The 26,329-nt window shown below is 38.6% G+C and overlaps 2 protein-coding genes and 1 long non-coding RNA gene across 8 annotated transcripts in view; 2 read left to right on the top strand and 1 right to left on the bottom strand.

The window, feature by feature from the left end:
* Positions 1-1,453, bottom strand: part of APIP (APAF1 interacting protein) — an 11,739-nt gene extending 10,286 nt beyond the window's left edge. The window contains exon 1 of the mRNA XM_071745038.1: positions 1,270-1,453. Within this exon, the coding sequence (XP_071601139.1) occupies positions 1,270-1,344 (75 nt within the window). The 5' untranslated portion in view covers positions 1,345-1,453. The remainder of the gene's footprint in view (positions 1-1,269) is intronic.
* PDHX (pyruvate dehydrogenase complex component X) lies at positions 933-26,329 on the top strand. Of its 6 annotated transcripts, none has more exons than XM_071745031.1 (12): positions 933-1,167; positions 1,842-2,042; positions 4,074-4,157; positions 8,966-9,066; positions 14,172-14,368; positions 15,379-15,477; positions 17,143-17,314; positions 18,877-19,024; positions 21,231-21,289; positions 22,416-22,574; positions 24,179-24,243; positions 25,286-26,329. In XM_071745031.1, the coding sequence occupies exons 1-12, from the start codon at positions 1,011-1,013 to the stop codon at positions 25,548-25,550; spliced, it is 1,707 nt and encodes a 568-aa protein (XP_071601132.1). In that variant the 5' UTR covers positions 933-1,010; the 3' UTR covers positions 25,551-26,329. The 6 variants fall into 6 exon arrangements, with proteins under 6 accessions (XP_071601132.1, XP_071601133.1, XP_071601135.1 ...); XM_071745032.1 differs by having other exon boundaries at positions 956-1,155; XM_071745034.1 differs by having other exon boundaries at positions 985-1,187.
* LOC139796665 (uncharacterized) lies at positions 11,892-12,734 on the top strand. Its single transcript, XR_011726085.1, has 2 exons — positions 11,892-11,966; positions 12,592-12,734. It is a non-coding gene; the product is annotated as an uncharacterized lncRNA (long non-coding RNA).

Genomic DNA, 26,329 nt, shown 5'->3' with positions numbered 1-26,329 from the left:
GTTTATCTGAGATATTAAAAGGCAAAGTCTTCCTTAATTTACCCATGTAAAAATAATTATTGTATGTGCTTTCACAAAGATCTCCATGGGACTTAACTCATCAAGTAAGAATTGAAAAGTAGAGAAGCAGAGGGCAACTTGCCCCTTCCCTCTCCCTGGTGATTATTTCCACCTACATTATCACAGTAATACAGCTAGGGGTTTTTTTACATACACTTTAAGCCTGAGAAGTACTTCCAACTTCACCTTAGTGCAGCACGATATTCTTCAATGGCACCTGTTTCTGAAATTATTACCTTTAAAGAACTGGGATTCAGCTCAGACGCTATTCCTGCCTGCTCTGATTTTGTTTCTATTATTTACAGTCTCTTTTAATATATTAAAAAATCATCTGTTCAGTCATTTCAAGTGACAGACACAAGACCCTAAACAAGACTCTTGAAAACTTATACAAGATGTTTGGGTGGGTTTTTTTAGCTTCTTCATTGTTCTCATTTATTTCTACAGAATTAAGAGCTGTATGTAATTTTTAGCTATTCTCCTGTCATGAAACTGTTTGTCCAGCTGTAATTTCCTTCATCAACCCCACTCCAGGGGATGGTGCCTCAAGTCTGCCTCCTGATCTCTCCACTGCACATCTCCAGCAACTACACAGGGATTCCAGAAGTACATCTCATAGTCCCTCCTCACCCAGGTTGCCCAAGGAGGCTGCGGACACCCGCTCCCTGGCAGTGTTCAGGGGACGGGGATCTCGTGGGGTCCGTGCCCATGCAGGGGGTCTGGAACCAGGTGATGTTGAAGACCCCTTCCAACTGAAGCCACTCCCGGATTTTATGATTTCGTAACATCTCTGTACTCCCTGATAATTACTGACCTCATCAGTAATCCGCCTCATCCCTACGCTTACACACCCAGACCCAACGCCTGCGAACGCCAAGTGCTGCCCTGGGGACACGGAGTTCCGCAGGTGCGCAGCGGGCAGAGCGCGGGGCGGGCCCGCAGGGGCGGTAATGCTCTCCCAGGAGCTGTCCCGGGAGCTGTCCCGCCTCGGGCCCCCAGGAGAGTGCATGGGGGGGACCGAACCACCGACCGGAGTGCAGAAAGGGGACGCCGCGGGAAGGAGAGACCCTGCGAGCCCCGCACTGCGCAGGGGCTGTGCGTGGGGCGGTGCGTGACAGTGCCTGGCTGTGCGTGGGGCTGTGCGTGGCTGCTCCTGCTGTGCCTGGCTGTGCGTGGGTTTGTCCCTGGCTGTGCGTGGCCGCGCGTTACCTGTGCGGCGGGGCGGGCGTTGGCGGCGGCTTCCATGGCGCGGATGGGAGCGGCGCGCAGGGGTCCTCTGCACATGGGTCCTTTGGCGGCCTCGCGGGCGCCTGCCGAGCGCTCGGGTCCCGCTGTCCCTGGGTCAGCGAGGCGAGAAATACTCTGGCGGGGCAGAGAGGGCCCTAGCCCGGGGAGGCGGCACAGGGAACCGGGGGGCGATGGAGTCCAACAGCCCCCGCGCCGGGAGAGGCGGGAAGGGTCAGCAGCGGGTGAAGCTGGAGAGGAGATGCAGAGATGCGTCCCGGGGCGAAGGGAAGGCAGTGCTCGGAGAGACGGGGGTGCACCTGCGGTGGGCGTCTGCTTGTAGTACGGTGCGACAGGGGCTGAAGTGAGCCGGAGAGGGGCTGAGAGCCCACGGCCGGTGCTGTGCGGGACCTGCCGATGCGTCAGGTGCGGGCAGGCGGCCCGAGGCTGGGGAGGGGGCGCTGGTGGAGCCGCTCCTCCGCGCTGTGGCGGCTTCCTGCGGGGTAGCGGCCCTGATGCTTTTTTTTTTTTTTTTTTTTTTTTTCTTTTCTGCACAGGCAATATCAGGGACAGCCCCGGCAGGGCGAAGGTCAGGGGCGGGGGGAGGACCAGTAAGATGGCGGCGTCCTTGTGGCGGGGCTGCGGCGGGAAGGAGCTGGCGAGGCTGCTGCTGGGGATGCGGCCGGCTCTAGGCGCCGGCGTGTCCTTAGCCACGCGAGTCGGCTGGAGGCGGCTGCACAGGACCCAGGAGCTACTGGGTGAGTGACAGGCTGGACCCTGCACTCTGTTGTTACCCGGGTGCCTGCGCCGTTGGGCGGCTGCAGGAGCGTGTGCGGGAGCTGAGAGGTCAAACACGGGGGGGTGACCTTCGTGGTGCGGGGGGAGAAGTAAAGGCTCAGTGAGGTGTGGCTGCCCCGTGTTGCCAGGCAGGTGTGTAGGGTGGCAAGGCTGCTTAGGGCCGTGGATACCGAACAGGAGACCGAGACCTTCATCCCATCAATCTCGCTCGGAGATCACTGTAATGAGGGCAGCGCTGTGAGGGAGGGTGGAGGGACAGCCAGAAGCATCAACCCATTGACGGAGTTGACTCTGGTGAAAGCTCTGCTGCCACTCCCTCCTTCCTCATGGCCGGATGTGGGTTCCAGGTCAGTTCTGTTCAAAGCTCTCGGGGTTTCCCGGCAGAGCCGCGGCCACGCGGGGATCGCAGCCTCACATGGAGCAGGAGGAACAGGAGCTGCTCCTGATCCAGCCCAGGATGCTGCTGGCCATCCTGGCCACCTGGGCACACTGCTGGCTCACGTTCAGGTGGATGTCAGTCAGCACCCCCTGGTCCCTCTCTGCTGGGCAGCTCTCCAGCCACTCCTCCTGTAGCACTGCTGGGGTTGTTGTGACCAAAGTGCAGGACCCAACATTTGGCCTTGCTGAAACTCACGGAGTTGGCCTTGGCCCATTGATGGAGCCAGTCCAGATCCCTGTGCAGAGCCTCCCTACCCTCAGGCACATCCACACTCCCACCCAGCTCAGTGTCATCTGCAATGGACTGAGGGTGCACTCTGTCCCCTCATCCAAATCATCAATAAAGACATTAAACAGGAGTGGCCCCAGCACTGAGCCCTGGGGGACAGGGTGCCAACTGGATTTAGCTCTATTTAACACAACTCTTTGGACCTGACCATCCCCCTGCATGACCATCCAGGCAGTTTTTATACAGTGAAGGCTGTCAAGCCATGAGCAGCAGCTTCTCCAGGAGAATGCTACAGTAAACTGTGTCAAAGGCCTTGCTAAAGTCAAGGTAGACAACATCCACATTGCTTCTCTCACCCAATAACCAGGTCGAGCTGTCATGGAAGGAGATCAGGTTATTCAAACATGACCTGCCCTTCATGAACCCACGCTGACTGGGCCTGATCACCTCCTTGTTCTACACCTATCCCACAGATTTGTTGCTCAATTTTTGCTGACGTATGGAGCATGTTCTGAGAAATGGATCAAGTGACCAAGAAGCATTCTTACTCTAGGTGCTTCTCACCTCAAAATTCTTGTAGTTTTTTTCTTTTCAATTTTTCTTCTGAATGAAGGTGGGCCTGGGAGAAGAATTAATTTCCAGGGTTATAAAGCTGTTCCTGCTTACTCTAAGTAATACACCAACTGGGAGAAATGTGGTGTTGTTTCCCATTGAATATAATAAGACTTAATGCTGGATATTAGAGAAAAGGGAATACGAAGCATAATTTATTCTTGCCATTGTGTTACGGTGTATTTTCTACATGTCTGTTTTTGTTCTCTAACCTGAGTACAGATTCAGACATAATTGCTCAAGAAAGATCGTTCAAAATCAGTCAGGTGCTGGAATTGATAGGTACCAAAATACTTGTTTTTTATACATTTAATAAAGCACTAAAACACTTGGCCATGAAGAAAGTTTCCATTAAAAATTAATGGAATCAAAGCTGAAGCAGCCTGAGTATCAAAAGTAGTCTTCATCAGATCCAAAGTTTCTATATTATATTTTTACTTAAAGTTTAATTTGGTTAATAACTTTTTATCATTTATGACTTCATACACAAGTTGGCCCATGTTTTCTGTGTAACATACTGGTTCTGGACTTTGTGCCTTGTTTTCCTTGATGCTCCTGTGTTTGAAATAAGAGTTTCATAGTCATATGATGAACTGGCTTTCTGAATCATGCACTTTTAGTTCCCTTTGTGTTAAGGAGTTAACCCTAACCCTAACCAAGAAAATAATTTGAAAAAATATTTAGTCTAAATAATCCTGTGCTTGTTTTACAGGTGTACCCGGTATTAAAGTTCTCATGCCTGCACTTTCTCCTACAATGGAAGAAGGAAACATTGTGAAGTGGTTGAAAAAGGAAGGTAAGATAGCATTTTCTATAGCTACATTTGTTGTAATTCTTCAGCTATATAAATATTTTCTGTACAAATAAGATCATTGTTTCTGCTTGTAACATATTATTTTGGAAGCAAAATGTATATGGATGCTGCCTTCTTGAAAAATACCAGCTTTGAAATTCTTGGTTATTAAAACATTTTCCTTTAGTTGCCTTCCAAAAAGTTACATTGATCATATCTTTAAAAATTTCCATTAGCCTCTTACAGGGTGTGACAGTCTGTATATCATTTTTAATTGCAAATCTTGTCGTGCTGGTCAGTAATTTGGGAAGTCTGAGAGCCTGTGTCTTGGGGGAAGGATTCTGTGTTTCACTATTCTGCTATGTTACCAACTAAAGTTGTGGTATTTTTATAGTTGCTGCTCAGGTCTTCTTTTTTAAATATCTAAATTTTAGTCTACAGTTAGAATTGGTAGAAAAAATTAAATTACTTTCATAAATCAAATTCCAAATGGGGAAATCTTTCCAAAAAAACCCCCAAACAAATAACCTGAAACAGAAACCAAACTAACCTGGAAAAAAAAGAAAAGTGTCAACAGCGTTGGTTATTTTAGGTTCTCTGTGCTCTCAGAACAGCAAATTAAAGTGCATCTGTTAAAATATGCTGGAGCAGGTAGGTGAATAGTCTGAGTGTAGGTTTTTTCTTCACATAAGTTGTATGTAAACGAAAAATGATCTGCAGAAGAATCAGCAGTCCCAGTTCTGTCAGGAGACATTTCTCCCCTCTCCTGCCTACCCTTTTGCTTCTCCAATTAAATATCAAAAATTAGAAATTGACTGTAGCTTTGGAGTCCAAGTAGCAGCAGTACATAGGTGTAGCATCCTGTGGGAGAAACTGTTTTCTGATGGAGTAGAAGGGTGTATCCTTCCCTGGGTAAAAAACTGGCTGGATGATCAGGCGCAAAGTTTGTGGTGAATGGAGTTCTATCCACTTGGTGGCCTCTCAGGCACAAGTGGTGTCCTCCAGGGCTCAGGACTGAGGCTTAGGTCTCTTCAGTGTCTTTATCAGTGATCTTGATAAGGAGATGAAGTGCAGCCTCAGTGAGTTTGCAGGTGACAGTCAGTCAGGGGGGAGTGCTGCTGTGCCTGGGGGCAGGGAGGATCTCCAGAGGCATCTGGACAGGCTGGGTTGGTATTTTGTTACCAGACAGCTTTGTTTTTATACTTTTTGATTATATTATGAAGGGTGGCTGGAAGCCAGCTTGTTACTGCTGAGGTGGGTATGACCTTCTACTTGTAAAACTTCCAGTAAAAATTTTGCAGAATTTGCTAAGAACAGTATGACAGTCTATGTCTGTAAAAAGTAATTGCACCAATGTTCTTGAAAATTGAAGTTTTGTCAAGTGTCAAGTCTGAGATTATGGAGAGGAAAAGGAACAATCCAGAGTACTTTTTATATTCATTAGTTGTCACTGATGGTAAGACATTAAAGATCAACAGTAGTATTTTACAATAAATATAATGTTCAAAATTGCTGAAGAAAGCAGAGACTGTGGTAGGCGTTGAGGTTGATTACAGTTTTCTCCACAGCACAAATAAATGTGATCACAAATTCTGTGAAATGGTTTTTCCTCATGAAAAGTTCTTAGGACTCAACAGCTGTACAATATTTTTTTCTCAGCCTTTCCACTACACTTCTGCCACAAAAGTAAAGGAAAAAAAGCCCTGCATCTATTTTAATTAAATTCAAATAAAATCTTAATTGAAAGGTTGGACTTCAAAAGAAAACTATTTTAGGATTTTAATTGCGCTACTTCCCACTTAGAAGGAAAACCAACATAGAGTAAAGTATATTGTGTTATTTGGTACATCTGTCACCATAATTAGTTGCTCTGGGTTTATTCTTCTGACAGTCTGGAAAATAAACATAATGACAATATTAAAAAAGTGAAGATAAATTTTGAAGAAAAAACAAAAAATGTTTATTGTCTTTCTGTCTATAAAGGATGCTTATAACTACATAATCCTCCAGTGGTTTGGCCATCTAAATGTAGTGGTATTACAGACTATAAATATTTGATAATCTCATATCCAAGAAAGTAACTATTTTAAAGCAATGGAGAGAAGCAAGATGATGATTGTATATGAAATGTTTTTCCCACTGTGTAGCCAGCAGGGGTCAGTAAAATACTATTTGATAATTTTCTGCTCTGTGTAAAAAATGCTTTCATTTTATGGTTTCACAGGATGGACATATGATCTCAGTGCTGCAGAAGGAAAAGTGCTGAATTTAATTTATGGCTTTACTGTTCTCCTTGTTAATGCAGTTTCATATTGATTCTTGTGGGTAGTAAAGCGGTTCTCATAAAAATAAAATTGTGTTTCTAAGTACTTGTATTTATGATGTATGAATTTATTGTTCATGAAAAATGATAAATTGACAGCCCAGGAGACCAAAATCATCTTGTGATTGTGGGCAGCAAATAGAAGAGGCATCAGTGGTAGCAGTTTCCTCATGCAGTGTAACTCCTCCACCTGAGACATCACCTCCAGGGACTTCAGTCTCTGCCCTGAGTCAGATTTAATTTTACTTGATTTGATTTTCAAAGAGTGCATCAAGGAATTCAGTCAGTATCTTGTGATGGTTACTTGTCTGCCAGTCACTGAAGAGGGCACACAGGCTGTGGAATACCAATTGGATGTCAGCTCATAGAGGTAAACTCTGCCTTCTAACAGCTCACAATCATTCAGCCTCCCTATAGGAACTTGTCAAAAGAAACCAAACAAAATCCACCCATGATTTTTCAAGGGCATTAGGTATAATCTCAGCTGCTATTCAGGCAGCTTTTGTTTTTGCAAATATTTCTCTCATTAGAAAGCTTAGGAGCAAATATGTGCTATGCAAAAATATTCTTTCCAGTCCTGTCTATTGGGAAAGCTGATGTGTAATTGACATCAAAGTAGGCATTGGCCAAGAACTATCACAAATTTTGCAATCTCTAATGAAAATAACTGTGATCTTTTCTATTGCACTTGGGTACTGAAACACACATGAGATTTTTGAATGCTGCTGTGAATTGGTCTTCTTAAAACACCATTTAATTGATTGTCTTCCAAACGTATCACCACTTCTTGGCTGCAGCAGTCAAAGGAATACAAAAAAAGTAGTCAAAAAGTGGTCATCTCAGTTTTCTGAAGACTTTTCCTCTTGCCTTTCCTGTGCAAGGTAATCTTTTGCTTTCTGCGAGCAGCCTCATGTACCCAAGGTAAAAGATAAACATGGGTGAAGGTATTTGCTTTGCCTTGCAGTGCTGGAGTTACTGCTGCAGGTTGCTTAGCACTGAGGCTACTTTTAGTAGTGCAGAACACAATCTGATTGGAGGTTAGGAGAAGATGGTAATTAAGATACAGAGTTTAGCTTCTTTCTGCTTGCCTGTTTTAGTTCTGTAAGTTACAGAATTTATCCAATAATTTGATTTCTTAACACTGATGAAGTGCTTACCTGATCATCTGATACACGGATTACTTTAATAATCCAGTGGTATCAAAACACTGGTGTAGGGCCTGGAATATTCACTTCCTGCTATAAACTATGTATGCTCTAGTTATTGCAAAGTGCAGTAATTAGATTATTAAATTAAAAAGATCAGGTGTTACTTTGTGCATTTCCTTGTCAAGTTCTGTAAAAGTCAAGTCTCTAATAATTTGTGTCTTACAAAACTATGTAAGTCACTGAGCTTTGGATGCTTCCATTGTTTAATACTGCACAAGGATCATGCAACACTTCATTTTCCCTTTCTAATTCAGGTAGTCCTGAAACAGAAAAAATAAATTTTTTTATAAAGTATTCTTCTCTTACCTAAATACAGGTGGTAACATGCACTAGGTTTATTCTGATTCTTGCATGCAATGGAGAGTGATAGCAGGAGTCAAATTAAATATTTATACAGATTTTACTGTTGCAACATTTCTGGTACTGGGAAAATATTAAAATTTTGTAAGAATTCTAGTCATGTGTAGACTTGTATGTATTGTCATTATTTTTTTAGTGCTCTGCAAGGAAAACGTCGTTTTTTGTTGCAGGCAGAAATATTCACCTCCCTCCAAGTTTTCCAATGTAATTCCAATTTTAATGATGGTTATCTTGTCTGTATTGATCTTTTAAAAGAATCCAGACCCATAGGATCTGTATCATGAGCTAGCAGATACAAATATTCTTCAAATGCAGAGGAAGAGTATATTTCAAAATTAATCATAGATTTTTACAACGTAGCAAAAGCAATTTCTAAAAGTTGTGTATATTTTAGCTTCACAAAGTAACTACATTTGTAAAAATCCCTTTGTAACTATGTAGAAGATGGAGACAACAACCTGGCAGATAGGCTTTCCAAGGAGATTAAAGTTCTGAGGTTTTTAGTCTGAGAACTGTGATACTTGGTTAAGGATGATGCTGCCTGTCTTAAAATCATTACAGCTGTTTTTGACTTAATGCTAACAATGAATATGGGAGGCTCACTCAGGATTTGATTCATGGCATTGCTACTGAGTGATGATGTGGAAATAAATGTCGTCTGTGTACTTCCTCTTGGGAAACCTGCTGTAAACACAAACAGTATCTGAAATATGTTAATATTCTGCTGCAGCAGTTTGTGTCTCTGAATCTAAGTTTTTTTATTTGGAAGTGAAAGATAAAGTATGATAAATAGTTTTAAAATAAATTTAAAATTAATTTTAAATGGCTGTTTTGTATGGATAGATATCTATCCTTCACGCTTAAATAGATCTGAAAAGAACTTTAGGCTAAATATACTTAAGGTCTGTTATATTTTGCAGGTGAAACAGTGAATGCTGGAGATGCATTGTGTGAAATTGAAACAGACAAAGCAGTGGTTACCATGGAATCAAGTGATGATGGCATCTTGGCTAAGATACTGGTAGGGATTTTGTTTCTTAGTGGGATGATATAATTTCTCTTCAGACTGTTGTTCAGCATATTGTCTCAAAAGCTAGTTTAGATATCTAAATTTCCTTCATTTACTTGTATTTCTAATGAGAAATAATTGGTCTATTTATTTTGTCCCTGTACCAGACTAATACAGGGTAGGTGATTGTATGTATGTTTAATGGATTTTCACTTAACCTAGTTTAACTATGGATTTTTTGCATGATTTGCACCTTATGAGTTATATCTATGGAATACTACAGTTTATGACATCTCTTACTATGAGTTACAGAAGAACAAATTATAATCAACTAGTTGGAATATGGAATTTTTATGGTACTTTACCCAGGATGTGTGATCTCCATGCTAGATTATCTTGTGCTGGCCATTGGAGCATTATAAAAGACGGGCTTGTATGTATTGTCCCTCATATATATAGAGGACAATTCTCAGCATTATTAATTTACTGTATTCTTATACTGATTAGGCTTAATATAAAGAATGAGAACTGGGATGTATGTGAAGTTATGTGAAGATCATTCTGGATTTTTTTTTTGTGTACGTGCATGCGTAACACTTAAAACAAGCTAGCAATGAGCTAGTGTCTCCAAGAAGAGTTATCAAACACTTTGTAATGTTCAAACCATAGGATACTGAAGAAATCCACTTGAATCACTGTGCAGCTTCTTTTTTTTTTTTTTTTTTTTTGGTGGCAGACATGTTGAAATTGAATATTACTACTGGTATTTATCTTAATTCTAAGAGTGTTTGACACACACTTTGACTATTTTGATGCACAGATTCCACGACTATTAATTTAGCTTCTGTTCCTTCTGCCATGGCATCCTGTGTGTCTTGAAGTATTGGTTATAGAGTTGAGTTTCCAGCACTGCAGTGTTTGCCTTTCTCTGGCTCCCTCTCTTTGCGTTCCACTCAGTTGTTTGGCCAACCAGTAGCACACACAAAGTGCTGTGAACCTGGTGTGAACTGAGCACCATGCACCAGGCTTAAATATTTGCCTTTACTTAGGCACAGCCTGGCATGATTTGGTGCAGAGGGAATGCATGACTCAGCAACTGTGTGGTTTCACTCTTCTACCACAAACTCTTGTAGTGATCATAGAAGGCCTTTGTCTTAGTTGGGCTTTGTATTTAAGTCCTGTTGTAGCTGCAACTGCAAGTTTTCCTACTTCATCTTGTAAATCAGTTTCAACTCCTGTATTTAAGACATAAAGAATGTGCCATCTCTTATTTTAAATGACATGCCTCTGTTTTGTGTAGGAACTTGGTAATGCAAAGGACTAAATTTCAGTTCTCAGTACAGTTGTCTTTGATACTTCCCTTTTATTTCTTTGCCTTATTTCTTTTACATCATAAAAACCCCAAAACCACCAAACATAAATGAAAGGCCACACAAAATGATGAAGCAGGAATGTTGTAGAGGTGAAACCTCATCTCTAAGCACAATCTTGATACAGCTTCATAGAAAATAAGAGTATAAGTGGGCATGTTATTAAAAAAAATTAAGTCACCACAATTTCTGTCTATGTATCAGAATATATGCTCAGAGGGCTGAGCAGCTCCCTGGGAAGCCAGGCTGAGGTCATGGTCTTTGATGCAAACTATAGTTCTGCACCATGTTGACTGAGTGCAGTACGGAAAACCAAGTCAAATAAACTTTTATCTTTAAAGGTAGAAGGTTCATTAGATTAAATGAATTCAACTTCTGTAACCCTTGTTTTTTCTTGACTGGATAGCATATGTTTCAAGAAAAATAAGACTAACAGTAAAATAGATATGCATGAATATATATCCCTTTTCTCTCTGAATAGGTCTGTAATAATCACATCTGATTCAGTGTAAAATGCAGTAAAAGATTAAATGACTCTTTGAAAGTTTTAGGGTACTTTCAGAATGGTTATTATTCTTTCAGTAGAGTTACTTCTTAAATTATCACTGACTTTTTTGCTTAAAATTTTAATTAGTTCAGTTTGGACCAAAAATACATTATGAATGATTGTTTAAGAACTGGATTTAATATCCACTACCTTTTTCTTATTCATTACCTGAATGAGAATTGGTATGAGCTGAAACTACTTTTATACAAAAACTTCCAGTGCAGAGAGAGACAGCATTAATTTCTGTCTACCATTCTTCCCAGTGTAGGAAATAAAGATACACTTTGCAATATCTACATGAGTGACTAAAGCACTGTGCTGCAACGTCAACAGCTCTGAAGGAGCTTTATCCCTCTGTGCACTTAATCTCTTTTTTTTGTTTTCTTTCTTGTCTCACCTGTGCTTTGTTGGTTTGTCAGCCAAGTTAGGATCTTTGTCATTCTTGCTAGCTCTGTGTACTAACAGCAACAAAAGTATTCTGAAGTTACTTATTTCAGCTCTTTTTACATCTGAGATTCTGAGTTTCATTGACATTTGTGCAGAGAGGTTTTCTGGTATTGTGAATTATGAAAATGTAGTAGTGACTGGAAAATCCAGGAGATGAAAAGTTAAGGAAAATAATAGCAATTTTTCATTGTCTATTCTAGTTCTGTGCTTGCTGTGTGTTTAAAAACATTTAAAAAAATATGCACGTACACTTTAAAAAAAGTATAAACTCTGCAGTTGTTTGGGCTGGAAACTTGCACTGTAAAATAAGGAATGCTGGAGTTTTCATCAAACTGTCTTGGAATGGTGAACATAAGACACAACTGGCTTGCTCTGAAGAGTAGAGTTGACAGCATTGGTAGCTTTGAATTCTTGCATAGTATTGGGTTATAGCCAAAGCCTAACAGGTTTAAAAGTTGTATTATGTTTCTGAAGGCTCAACCATCCCAGCTGGATTTCTGTATGTGGTATCACAGCACCATTAAAGCCCTCTGACACCAAAAGCTGTGGTAAGGACCTGACACCACAAGTATGTTGCAGCATTTCTTGGTCTGTTCAGTTACAATATGTAGACTGCTTATAAAAAGAAGTGTTTTTATTTGTACAAGGCTTTGTAAAAGAAAGAGAAGACATACTAAAAAATCTATTCTTATTTCAGAAAAAAAAAAATAGCTGCTGCATATTAATATTTTATGGGGAGAGTTTTGAACTTGGGACATCATTAGTATGCATTAAGCATCTGAATATTATGCTGATAAACATAGTCTTTTTAAATATCTTGATCAGTGCAAAGTATGATGATGTTATAAAATTATTAGTGAATAACTTCAGTATTTTGTACATTTGTAGCTTTGTTTTCTTTTGTTTTTCTCAGTTTTTGTGTTTCAGTGGCTAGGTTGGGTAGGTTGTATTTGTACTGGGTTCAATCTGCCATTTTATTTGATTTTGAGTGGTAGTAACATTGCTGTTATACATAGTTTTACAAGTCTGTTTATCAATGGGTCTTTCTGTGATAGGAGCTTTCAGCCTTAGACAAATCTTTTCAGGACTTTTGGTTGGCATTCTGCCATACCAAGCAATTTAAAGTCACCTCAATAAAAATAAAATATGATCAAGTCTGTTTGTAGTCTTCAGACTTTCTTCTCTCCAGTGAAGCTTTTCAGAGTGTTAATGGAGAAGAATGCATCAAGAGATCAGAACAAGAAGTAGTGTCTTATATAATTCTTAAGTGTATTTTCTGTGTAATAATTACACTTAAAGAAGTATTAAATTAGAAATTGCTTAGTATTCATGGGGGAAAAAGAAGTGCACTGGCAAAAGTGTATCTGTAAGGTTTTTTTTATCAGAATCTACTGAGACCAAATTGCCTTTGCTGTTTCTTCTCAGGTGTAGTGTTGGTTCTTCTAGCAAGTGAGCTGGGAAATCCTGTAAAAGCTGATACATTCTGTCAGTGGAGTTAACAGTGCAGACAGCAATCTTACCCGAGTAATAGCATTCTAGCATTTACATCTGCCTGGTACAGTCACTAGAGAATTCTGATTTATGTATTTGTGTGTAAGTGCCTAAAAAACTCAATAAAGGTCCTAAGAACAGTGTGATACCTGATAATATGTGTATTTTTATTTTGTCTGTGGGCTTTTCAAATGATGGTGGTTTGCGTTTTCTTGGGTACAAAGTCAGCCCAGCAGATATATAGATATATACTGGCCCCATTTGAGGCAAATGTATATGCAATATGACTTTATAGTAGAAGTGTAATGTTAAATCCACTCTATTTGGGCTGGCAAAGTCTAAAGTTTTATTTGGCTACTTGTGGTCTGAAAGGTCAATCTTTGCAGTTGTCCTGATGCCTTGGAAGTGTTGTTGCTCCTGAGAACCTACAGAGCTCTACATCTGCAAAGATTTCAGAGACTTTGGGAGGAGCTCTTCATTAAATTGTTGACATGACTACCATGCCTTTATCTGCCCAAGGATCAAAGAGATATTTTGACTGTGATACAGATATTCTTTTGAAAGTAACATCTTTAACAGGTTTGCCTTAAGATTTATCTTTCTCTGAGACTTAGGCTCAGATGTTCTTTGAAACAGTGCTTTACATATGACATAAGTATTGTCAGTTTCTTGATGAAAGACTTGTTATTTGGCACCGGTTAGGTTAAAATAGACAAACTTAGAAGTGGAAGTTAGTGGAAAGTGAATGTTACCTTTTTTTTTCAAAAAGAAGTAATGGGCCACTGTTGTTGTGGGGGCTGGGGACTTTGATCTTTCTGTTCTCTCAGCTTCTTAATTTACAAGCTTGCATTTTAAAAAGTAACACTGCTAGGTAAGGAATGGATACCTTAAAGAAAATCTCTTCAGTGTGTCCAGCAAAATGTTCAGGATCAGTTCACAAAGATTAGGCATCTGCATTTGTTTTCAGTAACTAATACGACTTTATTCTTGAAGGTACTCAATCTGTAACTTGCTTTCTTTGATTTCTGAATGCTAACTTTAGATGTATAGGATTTGGGAGCATAAGTGAATATATCGTCTTATAATAGCTACTGTAATTAATTTCAGTCATGAGTTCTCTTATTAATAGTATGAATAAAATGGAATGTATTTTGTTGATGAAGTGTCATTAATATCCCTGAAATTTTCACATTACCACTTTTAGCCATATAACTCTAAAAAGCACGATATGTAACTGAATGTTCTTGATGCCTTAAATTTAGGTGGAAGAAGGAAGCAAAAATGTACGTTTGGGCTCACTTATTGGTCTGCTGGTAGAGGAAGGACAGGACTGGAAGCAAGTGGAAATACCAGCTCAGAGTGATCCCTCTCCTCTGGCTCCACCAGCACCCGCGGTTACCTCAGCTCCTGCAGGTCCTTCAGTGCCTCCTAAACTGGAACATCCACCTGGAAAACCACAGTAAGGTTCTATATTTGTCACAAAATGGAACAGTTAATTAATTAGATAAGTAGAGTCAAACCAAGAAGAATCTTTTGTTCCTTTTTGCCAGGTATGAAATTGTTAGTTTAAGGGAGTGTTTCAGCATGTGTGAGGTAATAAAACTTGCCTGCCCGGAATTATTTGTTTGTAAGCACAGTAAGTCAGTTTAAACAGCACAGTTTTCTTATAGCATCTTCTCTGGCTGTGCTTTTATTCTGACATATAATTGCTTTATGAATGAGTAGGAAGACATATTACAAATAAGATGGACACTAATCCTTGTGCATCAAATGCTCAAGGTAGCTATAACTTGTTTTCTATTTCTTCTTTTAGGAGAAAAAAATAAACAAACAAAAGACCCACTCCAAAACCCTTCCAATCTCTTGCGTTTGTGATACTAGAAAAAATGTCTTCTTATTTTCATAACAGTGGCATGCAAAAAACTCAAAACCATGGGTTTACCTGCTTTTTTTTATTTTGAAGTGTTAGGGTACTATAAGCATTGCAAACATCTTGGAGGGGAAACAAATTAACCCCAAAGTATTAATCAGGTAACAGTAATCTATCTATAAATCACTGTTTTGTGTTTCAGATGTATCTTATTTGAAGGTATCACTCCTTATTTAGAGTGAATTGTGAAAACACAGCTGTAAAACTACAGCCTATTAAAGGAAAGAATAGGAAGCTACTTTTCATAGCATGTGTTGGGTTTGGGTTTTTTTGCCTTCTGTTGTTTTGCATTTGGGATATTCTTTAAAACCTCAATACTTTTTTAATCTAGTTTGCTATGTGTACTTTTTTGTATTAACACTTGATGAAAGGGCACAGTTTAACTTCAGTGTTAGGATCAGAGCCTTTTTATGGAATGCTTTTTTCTTCCTCAGGTGTTGCTTCTGAAATAGAGTATGCATTTTACAGTTTTGCTTGTCACAGATTAAATAAGTTAATCTTTTTTTTTAAATAGTTTATTTTTCTCGTTATTTTTTTAGGGTTCGCTTAAGTCCTGCAGCTCGCAACATTCTGGAGACTCATGGTCTGGATCCAAGCAATGTTACACCTTCTGGGCCTCGAGGCATCTTCACTAAAGAGTATGTAGATATTTCAGTAAAGCTTTTATTTCTTCCTTCAAACCTAGAGCAATTTCCATGAATCTGTAAAGTCCATTTATTTAAAAAGCCAACTCTGTTCCAGTTTCTCTATGTGGTAATGGCTTACTTAAGATGAAAAACCTGTTTAGAAGATATGGAGACTGGGCTAGGAAATGTTGTAAGAAGACTTCAATTAAAATAATTTTTAAAAATCTTTATGGTTTTATATCCCATCTGCATAGTACTGCTGTCACATTTCCTGCAGCTCAGCTGAATGGTTATCAGCTCCTAGACATCACTGTTAGCTACCTCATGGATCTCAAGAATTTTGCTACTCAGAGATGCATTCAGAATCAAAATAAAATAGCAGGGGCTTGTTTTCTCCAGGCCCTTTTCTTTGGGAAGTTCAAATCTTTTACTTCTTTCACTTTGTTTCTTTCACAGTTCAGTTATGAAGTCTGCCAGAATTTGATGTCTTTTTTTTATTAGGATGGTCAAAGCAGTGAGGTGCAATGATAAAAAAATCCAGAATTTTGGTTTTTTCTTATCTGTATTTTTTTCCCATCTCTCATTTATAGAAGGTTTTATGTTTGTTATGATCAGGCTTCTAGTAGTTTACTGTACTTTTTTAGTATTATGATGTAGTGATTGGTACTCAAAGGTCTGTGTAACTTGAAAATGAAACCAGAGAAGCAGATAGTGGAAGTCTGCTATTTTTTCAAAACTCTTTTTCCTATGGCTTTTGGCTGAGCTGAGATAAAATAAGGAGTTGAGTAGGTGTATTATACTATGTAGCAGCAAATTATCAGAGGTTTTTTTTTTCCTAATTATGTGCGTGTAATGGTAGTTTATGGTATGTTACCAGGCTATGGCAGGTGGAAACCCTCTAGGACTTTGAGCTACTCAATTAGCATTCCCTAGTTGTCATGGAGATGTAGCAAAGATTTTTTTGTAGCTATCAGAATTATCTAACAAAATCTTTTTTCAAAGCTGCTTTCTTCCATATATAAGATTTGACTGTGAGATGTCATTTTAAGACAAACTTTTTGGAGTGTTTTTTAGCCATTCCTTTGAAATAATGTTAATATTTCAGATGTCTGTTAACAGCCTGGTTGTGCTGTCCCCCTGTGCTCAGCACTGGTGAGCCTGCACCTCAAATACTGTGTTCAGTTTTGGGCCCTTCACTACAAGACAGAAATTGAGGTGCTGGGGTGAGTCCAAAGAAGAGAATGAAGCTGGTGAAAGGTCTTGAGCACAAAGTCATATGAGGAGCTGCAGAAGTGGGGTTCTCAGAGGTGCTCAGTCATTTGGATTTTGAGGTTACAGATGAGGAACAGCAAGCACATGTAGTGTTGGCTTTCCAGAGAGTCTTGTCATGTGTATGCATGCAGTGCCTGCATACTGCAGTGAGATCTGTGCTGCATGCAGTTTATCAGCTGCTGCTATAGAGGGAAGAGTTCCTTCTATAAAGCTGATAGTGCAGTAAGTCTGATACCTACAGATTTCTGATGTGTATTTCAGACATTGTAGCTGGGGTAAGTGTACTTGGGTATCACATTTAGAAGAAGCAGCTGAATAATTCAAATCAGTGATCAGATAGTAATACTTGGGGAATTTTTGAAGTGGTTTCTTAGTTGTCAGTATTTCACTGTGTTTATTCACCAGGGATGCTCTCAAACTTCTGCAAGAGAAGCAGAAGGGCAAACCCGTTGAATTGAAACCTGCAGTTTCTCCAGCTCCTCTCCATCCCACTGCAGTACCAGCAGCAGCTGTGCCTTCTGCTTATCCAAGGCCAGCAATTCCACCAGTTTCCACACCAGGACAACCTGCTGCACCGGTATCATATCTAACTTCTCAACATTGCTACAGCTTAAATATTGCCATGGCTATCAAGTAACTATATGAGTTTTCCAGAACTGGTGACAGGAGGGAAACTGAGGCCACCTACATGCCAAGCACAGTCATGTGCAGGTTTTAGTATGTTTGAGTGATTCTAAAGCAGTGTAATTCAAAGTACAGAACTCTTGAAATCATGGTCCTCACACTACTTTGTGTAACATGCAAATTGAAGCCATAAAAAAGAAACTACATTGCAGACCTTGGAAAAGTCAGAGTACAAAGTCAGACAGGCAGCAGTTTTATTTCAGTCCCCAAACTGAAAATGCTGCTAGTTTGGAAATCAGCAATGCACCTTTCCCTCAGTCCCTGCAGGATCAGTATGTCATTGTGTATTTCCAAACTCAGAGAAACTTGAATCCTGAGTTGTTTTTGCTGTATGTCATTCGTTTGCTTTCCTGCAAAAGCAGTGTATGTAAATGTCCATTAATGAGTTGTCAAAAAGTAAAGAAGTGAAAGGGCTTAATAGTTGCTTTGAAGATTAATTTTGCAAGCTTTAGCACCTTAATACAATTTCTACATCAATTTGAAATGTTAGAAATGGCAGGAATTGTTTTTTAAAGAATAAATGCCCATGATGGAATTTTTGTAGTAAATTAAAAAGCTTTTTTTGAAAAATAGGGGAGAAACCTTTCTGGCTCTAGAACCAAATCTGAAATATCTTTGTGGGCTGAAGTTTACAGTATGTAATGTATGAAGTGCTACAATTCATAATATCCTGAAAGTACTGCTATTTTTGCACTGTACAAAGAGCCAAACAAAGCACAGAAAGCTCAAAGTTAGCTATTTTTCCATTATAGAAAAAAAGTATTTCTATGATTGCACCAGAACATACATATCATATTGCAATGTGTTGTCTGTTGAGTAGTCATTATGTAGTAAGAATGCTACAGATTAAGTATATAAAATAATGTTTTACAGACTTGCTTATTTTCCTGCTTTCTGTAGTCACTGATGTTCCAGGAGATGGTGACTTGCTTCTAGGAAGAATCTGGGAAAACATCTTCACTGAAATCTTACTGAATCTATCTGGAAGGACAGAGAATAACAACAAAAAAAATATACAGTAAAGCTTGTTTTAAGGAAGCACTAAGGAACTAAAAAAGCCCCCCGTATCTTACTGAGGAAATATTCTATTTAAATGGAACAAAGCATATTCTGAGCAATATGCCAAGTCTGACAGATGGAACAGTGCTTATATGCTCTGGATTATTTGGAGATTTTTTGCTAGGCAGTCTGTTAGAACAGTAGAATTAATTTTATACTGTAAGTGAACCTCTGTATTCTATAAAACCTGTTGTTTTGAGTGGAATAGAATAGAACACTCAGTGGTCTTAATCATATTAATTTCATTAGTTGAAATATATCACTTTTGATATCTAGAGGATATTTGAAGTGAGCAGGTGTCTAATGATAATGCTTCAATGCTGGAGTCCTGTTTCACCAAAGGGGTATTATGTTTGCTCTTTTGATATTTAATGTGCAGCATATGATTTCTTTCAGGACACTTTCACAGAAATCCCAGCTAGCAACATCCGGAGAGTTATTGCTAAGAGATTAACAGAGTCTAAAACTACTATACCTCATGCATATGCTGCTGCTGACTGTGACATTGGTGCTATTTTGAAATTAAGAAAAGAATTGGCTAAAGGTTAGTGATTAAATTGATTGACTATATCGTGGTACTGATGCATAGTTTGTCTTGTTTACATAATCTTGCCCAGGAAGTTTAGATTTTTATGTAGGCAGAACATGATGCATTCAAATAATCTTTTGTGATATTCTGTATGTTGGGCTCAACTAAAACAACACTTTAAACAACTGCAGTTCAACAAAAGACTGCATTTTTCCAGTAGGCTCTTGTTTTCTTCCATCCAGATGTAGTAGTATTAGCTTCTTAGTGGTTAAAATCTCAAATTATTATGTGAAAGGTAATAGAGGAAGCTTCAAATTAAAATATAGTTACACTCTGTCTGTTTAGGTACAATGTTAAAATTTAGTTTTGCTGGCCACTTTGTTGAATTTCAGTTATTGAAAGAAAAGAACTAGGTACTGAACTTTGGAAAATGGATGGGTATGAATCTTTCATTGATAAGGCACCTGTACAAATTCACATGGAGGTAAGAGTTGGCATTTCTTGATATCCCTGAGAGATACATACTTTTATGTGCCCCTTTGTCCTTAGGTGCACAGTAACTTCTCTGTAATAAATAATTGGTTATACAAAGAAATGTGGTTTTCTATCACTCAGGAGGCAACTGTCAGTTTTAAGTCAATGAAATATGGACTGCAAGTCACCCACCTCACTACTGCCTCCTTCCAGGTAGCTTTCCCCTCAGCCTTCTTTTCTCCTTATTTTCTCATCCCTGCACCTTGTGATGTCTTTTTTGTACTGACAGGCCCAGAAGTGAACATCATACCAGTGCCAGAGAGACAGTCACTCCCCTGGTCCTTGCTGGCCACACCATTGCTGGTACCAGCCAGATGCTGTTGGCCTTCTTGGCCACTTGGGCACACTGCTGACTCGTATTCAGCTGGTGGTTAACTGGCATCTCCAGGTCTTTTTTCTGGGTTGTTTTTTGTTTGGTTGGTTTTCTGAAAAACAACAGTATTGTGGTTGCCCTAGACAGAATGCACAGGTCTCCAGAAGCTCTTTTGATTCCATCTTTAAATGCTCTATATGGCAAGACTGGCATAATTCAAATGAGTAATTTTTTTCAGGGAAAGGCAAGCACATTAGCAATCCAGTATTCACTGTCTGTTATTCCAGCTGTAGGTAGATGGGGTTTTTTTTCTGTTGTTGTCCCACTTCCCTGCCACCCCGAATGGTACTAACACTGTTTTGTGTGGTGTCTCACATCACAGCAATTCAGACTGTTTTGTTTTTCCTGAGGGTATCCCAGTCCAAAGATCTTTGGATGTAGCACTGTATCACAAGCCATAAACCCTCTAGGAGTGTTAGTGGCTTCAGAGTCCCTTTGCTGTTCCTGAGGCTTTACCCTATGAGTAAATTTTCTCTCAACTGACACTGGAGGGCTATTGATATGTACTGGTGACTAGCCCATGCTTGTTGATACATTTGTGAGGTCCTAAATTAAATTAGACTTGTATACTCTGATTTAATAGATGATGATACAGGAGCTGCTTCCCCTTTGACTGGAGTACCCACGTCATTTTTCTACTTGTTTTTTTTTATGATGTTGATATTTTCTTTAAACAGCAGTAGGACATAAGAAACTAAGTAAAAAATTGTGTTAAGAATGCTCACTTTTATTTTTTTACATCAGTCCTGCTTTTGTGTACAGCTTTGCTTATAATTTAACAACTTTGTCACACTTGTTTTGTTTTGCATTCTGGTTCAGAATATATTGCTAACCCATTTTAATGATTTATAGGTGCCTTCACCTTGCTAATTCTTACCTTATAAGGCCCCAAAGGCTACTGGAGTATAACATACTTGTTATTTAAGTTGGATTAAAGCTGATCTCTGCAATTATTCCCATTAATACATCACACTGCATAAAGAATAATAGCCTTGAGCATCGTCTATATATATTTACATCCTACAATATATTTCATAAACAGTAAGTGTGTAAATCATAAAACACATATAGGCTGCTTTTCACAACAATGAGGAGTAATTATCAAGTTGCAACTTTTTTTGAACTTCCAGTAATTGCTTACAAGAATGTCTTTGGTAAGGAGTTTTCGTGCTTTGATGACTGTAGTTTGAAGATGAGATACTTTCTGGTGGTGTTTCAGTGAAGCAAATCTGCTGAATCACTGGAATCTTGTTGTAACACAAATGCTGGTAAACCAATCTTAATACAAATAAGTGTTGTCTTTTCTTTTCACAGATGACATTAAAGTATCTGTAAATGATTTTATTATCAAGGCAACTGCGGTTACTCTGAAGGTAAGTCACTAATTGACTTTAACAAAGTTGTTTATGTAAACTGTCAAGGAGACAGGTATTTTGTGAGCCTATATGGAGATATAAATGAGATCATAGCAAAGCTTGTAATTCTTTTAAAATTATTTTAAGTCTTTTTAAGCTGTCCAGGTAGAATTCTCTTTCTTAGTATTTTCAGCTGGCAGTTATAATATAGACTTTAAATCATGAACATAAGGATTAGATAGCCTCTGTGAACATGAGAAAGTAATCTGTAGTGTGTAATTTTTAACTTTCTTAAAGGAAATTCAGTAGGCATAGTAAATTATAATGCATATAGTTTGTATAATCAGTGCATCTTTGTTTAGCTGGTGAGTTGGTGTCCCAGGTCTGATTCTAAGAAGCTGGAGTTCTTGTGCATTGAGTGAGAAGAAATTGAGGTGTTTTGTTTTCTGGTTTGTCTTTTTTTCCTGTTTTTTGTTTGTTTGTGTTTTTTTAATGGGACATTAATATTGTGTTTACATGGAAACAATACCAACAATTTTGCCCACACACAAAAAAATGTGATGCATTTTTAGGAGAACCTCATCTGTGTAACAGTGAGTGTACCTTCAGCATATTGTAGTTATATCTTCCTTTGTTGAAAGTCATGGTTAAGACACAACTTGAAATCTCATGTATAGTAGGTGAGTATACCAGGATGTCCATTTCCATATTGTTTAAGTCAAAATGTGATTTTTTTAAATTTTTTTCTTTTTTGGCCATTCTCTGAGTCTATGAATTTGTAGGCTTTTGTTAATTTTTTTCTAACAGCAGCAAAAAACCCTCTGACTGCCATGCCATTGTTCTTGGGGCATTCATTCTTTTTGACAAAGTCTGTTTAAATAAAATAAAATAAATACAAGCTGATAATGTACATCTATTCTTAGGCACTCACAGAAATTTGGTTTTTTCTTGCTTGTGGCAGTCCTGATGACAGATGTGAGATCTTCTTTTGAATTCATTTATAGGCAGCAGCTTGCAATGCAGTAATTAATTTGGTGAATGCCTGTATGTAACTAAATGTCTTAAAGGATTTTCCTTTTTCTAATAACTGACTGCAGCATTGTTCTTTTACCAGCTGCCTTCTTTTACACTCTCTCTCTTCCAGCAAATGCCAGATGTGAATGTAACCTGGGATGGAGAAGCCTGCAGGCAGCTGCAGTCCGTGGACATTTCTGTTGCTGTGGCAACAGACCGAGGTCTCATTACACCAATCATAAAAGATGTTGCTGCCAAGGGAATTACAGAAATTGCTGCCTCTGCAAAGGTAGATCTTAAATGTATAGTGCACTGAGGAGTACACTAGCTATATAGTTTTTTGTAGCAGAAAATGTGGCATGACCCAGATAGATACACGAGTAATAACAGTGGCATTTTCAAAAATAATCTGAAGCACTTTGAACATTCCTTAGTCTTCAAAATTATTCTTTATTTGGCAGCTCTGATAATTTTTAGCCATCGTGTTATTTAGTTAAATTCTGGGTAGGGTAGACTGTTTGAAAAATAGACCTGCATAGATTTCTGCAATTTGATATAATTGTATTTCTTTAATCTTTGTGAGAAAACTGAGTAATGTTTCTTTAGTACTCCAGTCTTTGGGTTTGAGGTTTTGTTTGTTTGGGAGATTCCACACATGCCCTCCCCTTTCCTAGAAATTTCCTTGTAGCTTGTGAGTTACTCTCTTTGTAGTTAGGACACTTAATTCTGTTTTACATATTTTCAAAATTAAGTTCAGTTGAGAATGTCACCCGAGAGGTGACATTAAACTCCATAGACTAATGAGCTGTATTTTGCATTGACCAGCTTCCTTTTAGAGTAACTTGAATTTGTGGCAGTTGTGAGCCACAGAAGAAATATTTTGTGGCAGGTAAAAATAAAATGAATAATCAAATGCCCTAACACAAGATTTAAAATTTTTTTTTTAATCATTCAACAAGTACTAACCAAAGGCCATACAGTGTCTGAGGAATGCAATGGAATTGGATGCTAGGGCATAAAACTGTCCCAGAACTAGACACAAGCTGAACTTCATAATTTTTTTTTTACCAGAAACTACAGATATTGTAATAGTCTGTGTTGCCCCAGGGGAACAATCAACAAAGTTGTAGCAGAAAAAAGATGCAAGTGTCATGCCACAAAACATTCATCATTAGCTGTTTTTAAGTTTTTTCCAGTCAGTATTGCTGGAAATATGCATTCATGTTGAATGTGTTGCAAAAGCAAATCCTTTCACTAATATAATAGCCAGCCAAGGAGGAAGGTAAGAGATTGTTACATTATTCTGTGATTACAGATACAATGAAAAGAGCATTATGAAAAGTGAAGTATTTAATGAAGCACAGTGTGCTTTCCTTATCATCCCCAATACCTGTGATACTGTGGTGAAGTATTACAAAACTCTCTCAACACAAATTACAGTGTCCTGGGGTCCCCGTGATGGGAGTGTACCCTTCCAATATCTTTAATTGAACTAAGATTAAGCATTCCACTTTCATTTCAAATTAAATATCTGTAATGCAGGTCGCACTACTCAGTGTGAAAGTCACAGGGCCCACACCAACATAATTTTGCTTTTTACCTTCTTAATTACTGAAAATGTACCTGAGCCACACACATGGGAGGCACAGATTGAAACTCCAGATCTTCACAGAATAACAGAATGGGCTGGGTTGGAAGGGACCTTAAAGAGCATCCAGTTCCTGGGGCTGGAACACCTCCCACTAGTCCAGGAGGTCAAAGCCCCATGCAGACTGGCCTTGAGAACACTTCCAGGGAGGGGACATCCACAGTCCCCCTGGGCAACCTGTTCCAGTGTGTCTGGAACACCCTCACACTAAAGAATTTCTTCTTTCTTAATTTCATTTTCCTTAGGCCCTAGCAAAGAAGGCAAGAGATGGAAAACTGTTACCAGAAGAATACCAGGGAGGATCTTTTAGGTAAAACTCTCCAGCAGAATTTAATACATCCATTGTGGGTTCAGATCCTCCACTAATACGTTGCCTTTAAAAATCTTGCTCCATTCAGAATGAAAATCCATGTGATGATTCTGAGGGCCAAAACTAGGTGAAGTGTCCTGTATTGTGGGCAGCAATTATCTTGGCACAGGTTTATTTCATCTGAGCCTCATTTGAAAATCGTGTTACAGAATCTGATCTGACTCGTGTTTTCAAACCTAATCTTTTCTAGTTGAAGAATAATCTTGGGTTTCTGTTGGATTGTGTTTTGTTTTTTAGAAAAATCTGTAGTTAGGGAAATGCACTGATTATACTTTTAAAATAAGTATTGTTAAAGGAGTTGTTTGCTAGAGATATTGCAGCAGATAGTGATGTCTATCTTCCGTTCCTTCAGAGGAATGTCTGAATAATTTTAAGTAGCAGCAGAGAGCTAGCAAATATTCTGCAAAATGTACTCTGCAAAAAGAGCTAATGGACTCAGTGATGAGAAATAAATGGCACATGTAAAAGATTAGCATAAATGTAGTGACACAGTTACACAAATATTTTCTCATTGACTTTTTACACTTCCCACTGAAACTTTTAATGAATTCTGTATGATCTAGAAACATTTTTGTCACATAAACTTCATACTTGCTCACTTTTCAGCTGTTAAAAGCTAACTCTGAATGCTTAAGTTAATCTTCTAGAAAAAATGATTTGTGATGTGAGTGGAGAGGTTTGTCACACAGACAGGCAAATTTATTTGAGGATATCACTTCCCTGTCATACTTACTACCTTTAGTACATGCAATGCAGGGATGTATTACTGTAAAGAAATGAGACTTTTTAAAAGGTGCATTAGTTGTAATTACAAAAATCCCAAACCCTTGAGAGTCCAAAAGTGTCTGCCTGAAATCCAGTTCAGATCTGTTTCAAAGTTAATGGGTTTGGCTGTGAGACAGTATTAGGTCATTGGATATAGATTATTTCTTATAGGTGATAGTTTCTGATACTATTGGTAACTCTTTTTCCTTCCATTTAGTATCTCCAATCTGGGCATGTTTGGCATCAATGATTTCACTGCAGTGATAAACCCTCCTCAGGCCTGCATCCTGGCCGTGGGACGAGCAAGACCAGAGCTCAAGATTGTGGAAGATGAGGATGGGAACGAGAAACTTAAGCAGCATCAGCTCATGACAGTGACACTTTCAAGTGACAGCCGTGTGGTAGATGATGAACTGGCTTCAAAGTTTCTGAAGACCTTGAAAGCCAACATAGAGAACCCAATACGACTTGCCTTGAGTTAAACTCAGAGAAAATGGCTGCTGTTTTTGGTATCATAGATAGGTGTTATGTACTTGGGGTTCTCTTTCTGTATAGAGGAGTAAATAGTTACTGTGAGATGGACAGTTAAAAATAACTTAATTTATTCAGTTAATGTGCAGGACTTTTAATTTTCATGCTTTTAGTCTTTGGCAATGACCAGGTTTTACATTATAGAGCCAAAAGACTTAACATATTGCATTTCCTTACACACTTAGTATAAAAGGGATGTAATGTTTGCATAGGAAAGTCAGTATCTCTTCTGTAAAGGAAAGTTCAAGAAAATTAAATTTATGAAATTTAAAAAGAAATCATAGAACAGTTTGGATTGGAAGGGACCTTTAAAGGTATTTGTGTTTGTAATTGAATAACTGCATTTACAGGCCCTGCTGAGAATATAAATTGTTGATAGAACTGGGGGAGTGCAACATATTCTAGTTTGTGCAAGTACTTTTTTTAATTATTTGTTTTTTGAACTGTTGCCATAATTAAAAATCCATTTGAAAGACAAAATCTGTAGTTAATACTGAGTTGAGTGTTTTTGCTAAATGTTTGCTTTGTTGGCTTCTTCTGTTAACATGAAGTTCATAGATTATTAATCTAACTGTAGGGAGAGATTTTGATTACCAAATCTGCTTTACTGTTCAATAATAGACATAACTATTCTGTATTTCCAGGAGTTTCTCACTGATGAATTACATTTAAGTGTGAGTGCTGAAAATCAGTTTGCAATATTAAATGGTTAACCATTGATTTTTCCAAA

This window comes from Heliangelus exortis, chromosome 5 (genome assembly GCF_036169615.1).
Source record: "Heliangelus exortis chromosome 5, bHelExo1.hap1, whole genome shotgun sequence".
Classification (NCBI taxonomy): domain Eukaryota; kingdom Metazoa; phylum Chordata; class Aves; order Apodiformes; family Trochilidae; genus Heliangelus; species Heliangelus exortis.
This window is presented reverse-complemented; position numbering and strand designations above follow the sequence as displayed.

Bases quoted from the DNA above. Each gene is read 5' to 3' on its own strand.
- PDHX (XM_071745031.1), top strand. From the start codon at position 1,011: ATGCTCTCCCAGGAGCTGTCCCGGGAGCTGTCCCGCCTCGGGCCCCCA. The intron at 2,043-4,073 runs GTGAGTGACAGG...CTTGTTTTACAG, and splicing joins CAGGACCCAGGAGCTACTGG to GTGTACCCGGTATTAAAGTT. The intron at 22,575-24,178 runs GTAGATCTTAAA...CATTTTCCTTAG, and splicing joins AAATTGCTGCCTCTGCAAAG to GCCCTAGCAAAGAAGGCAAG.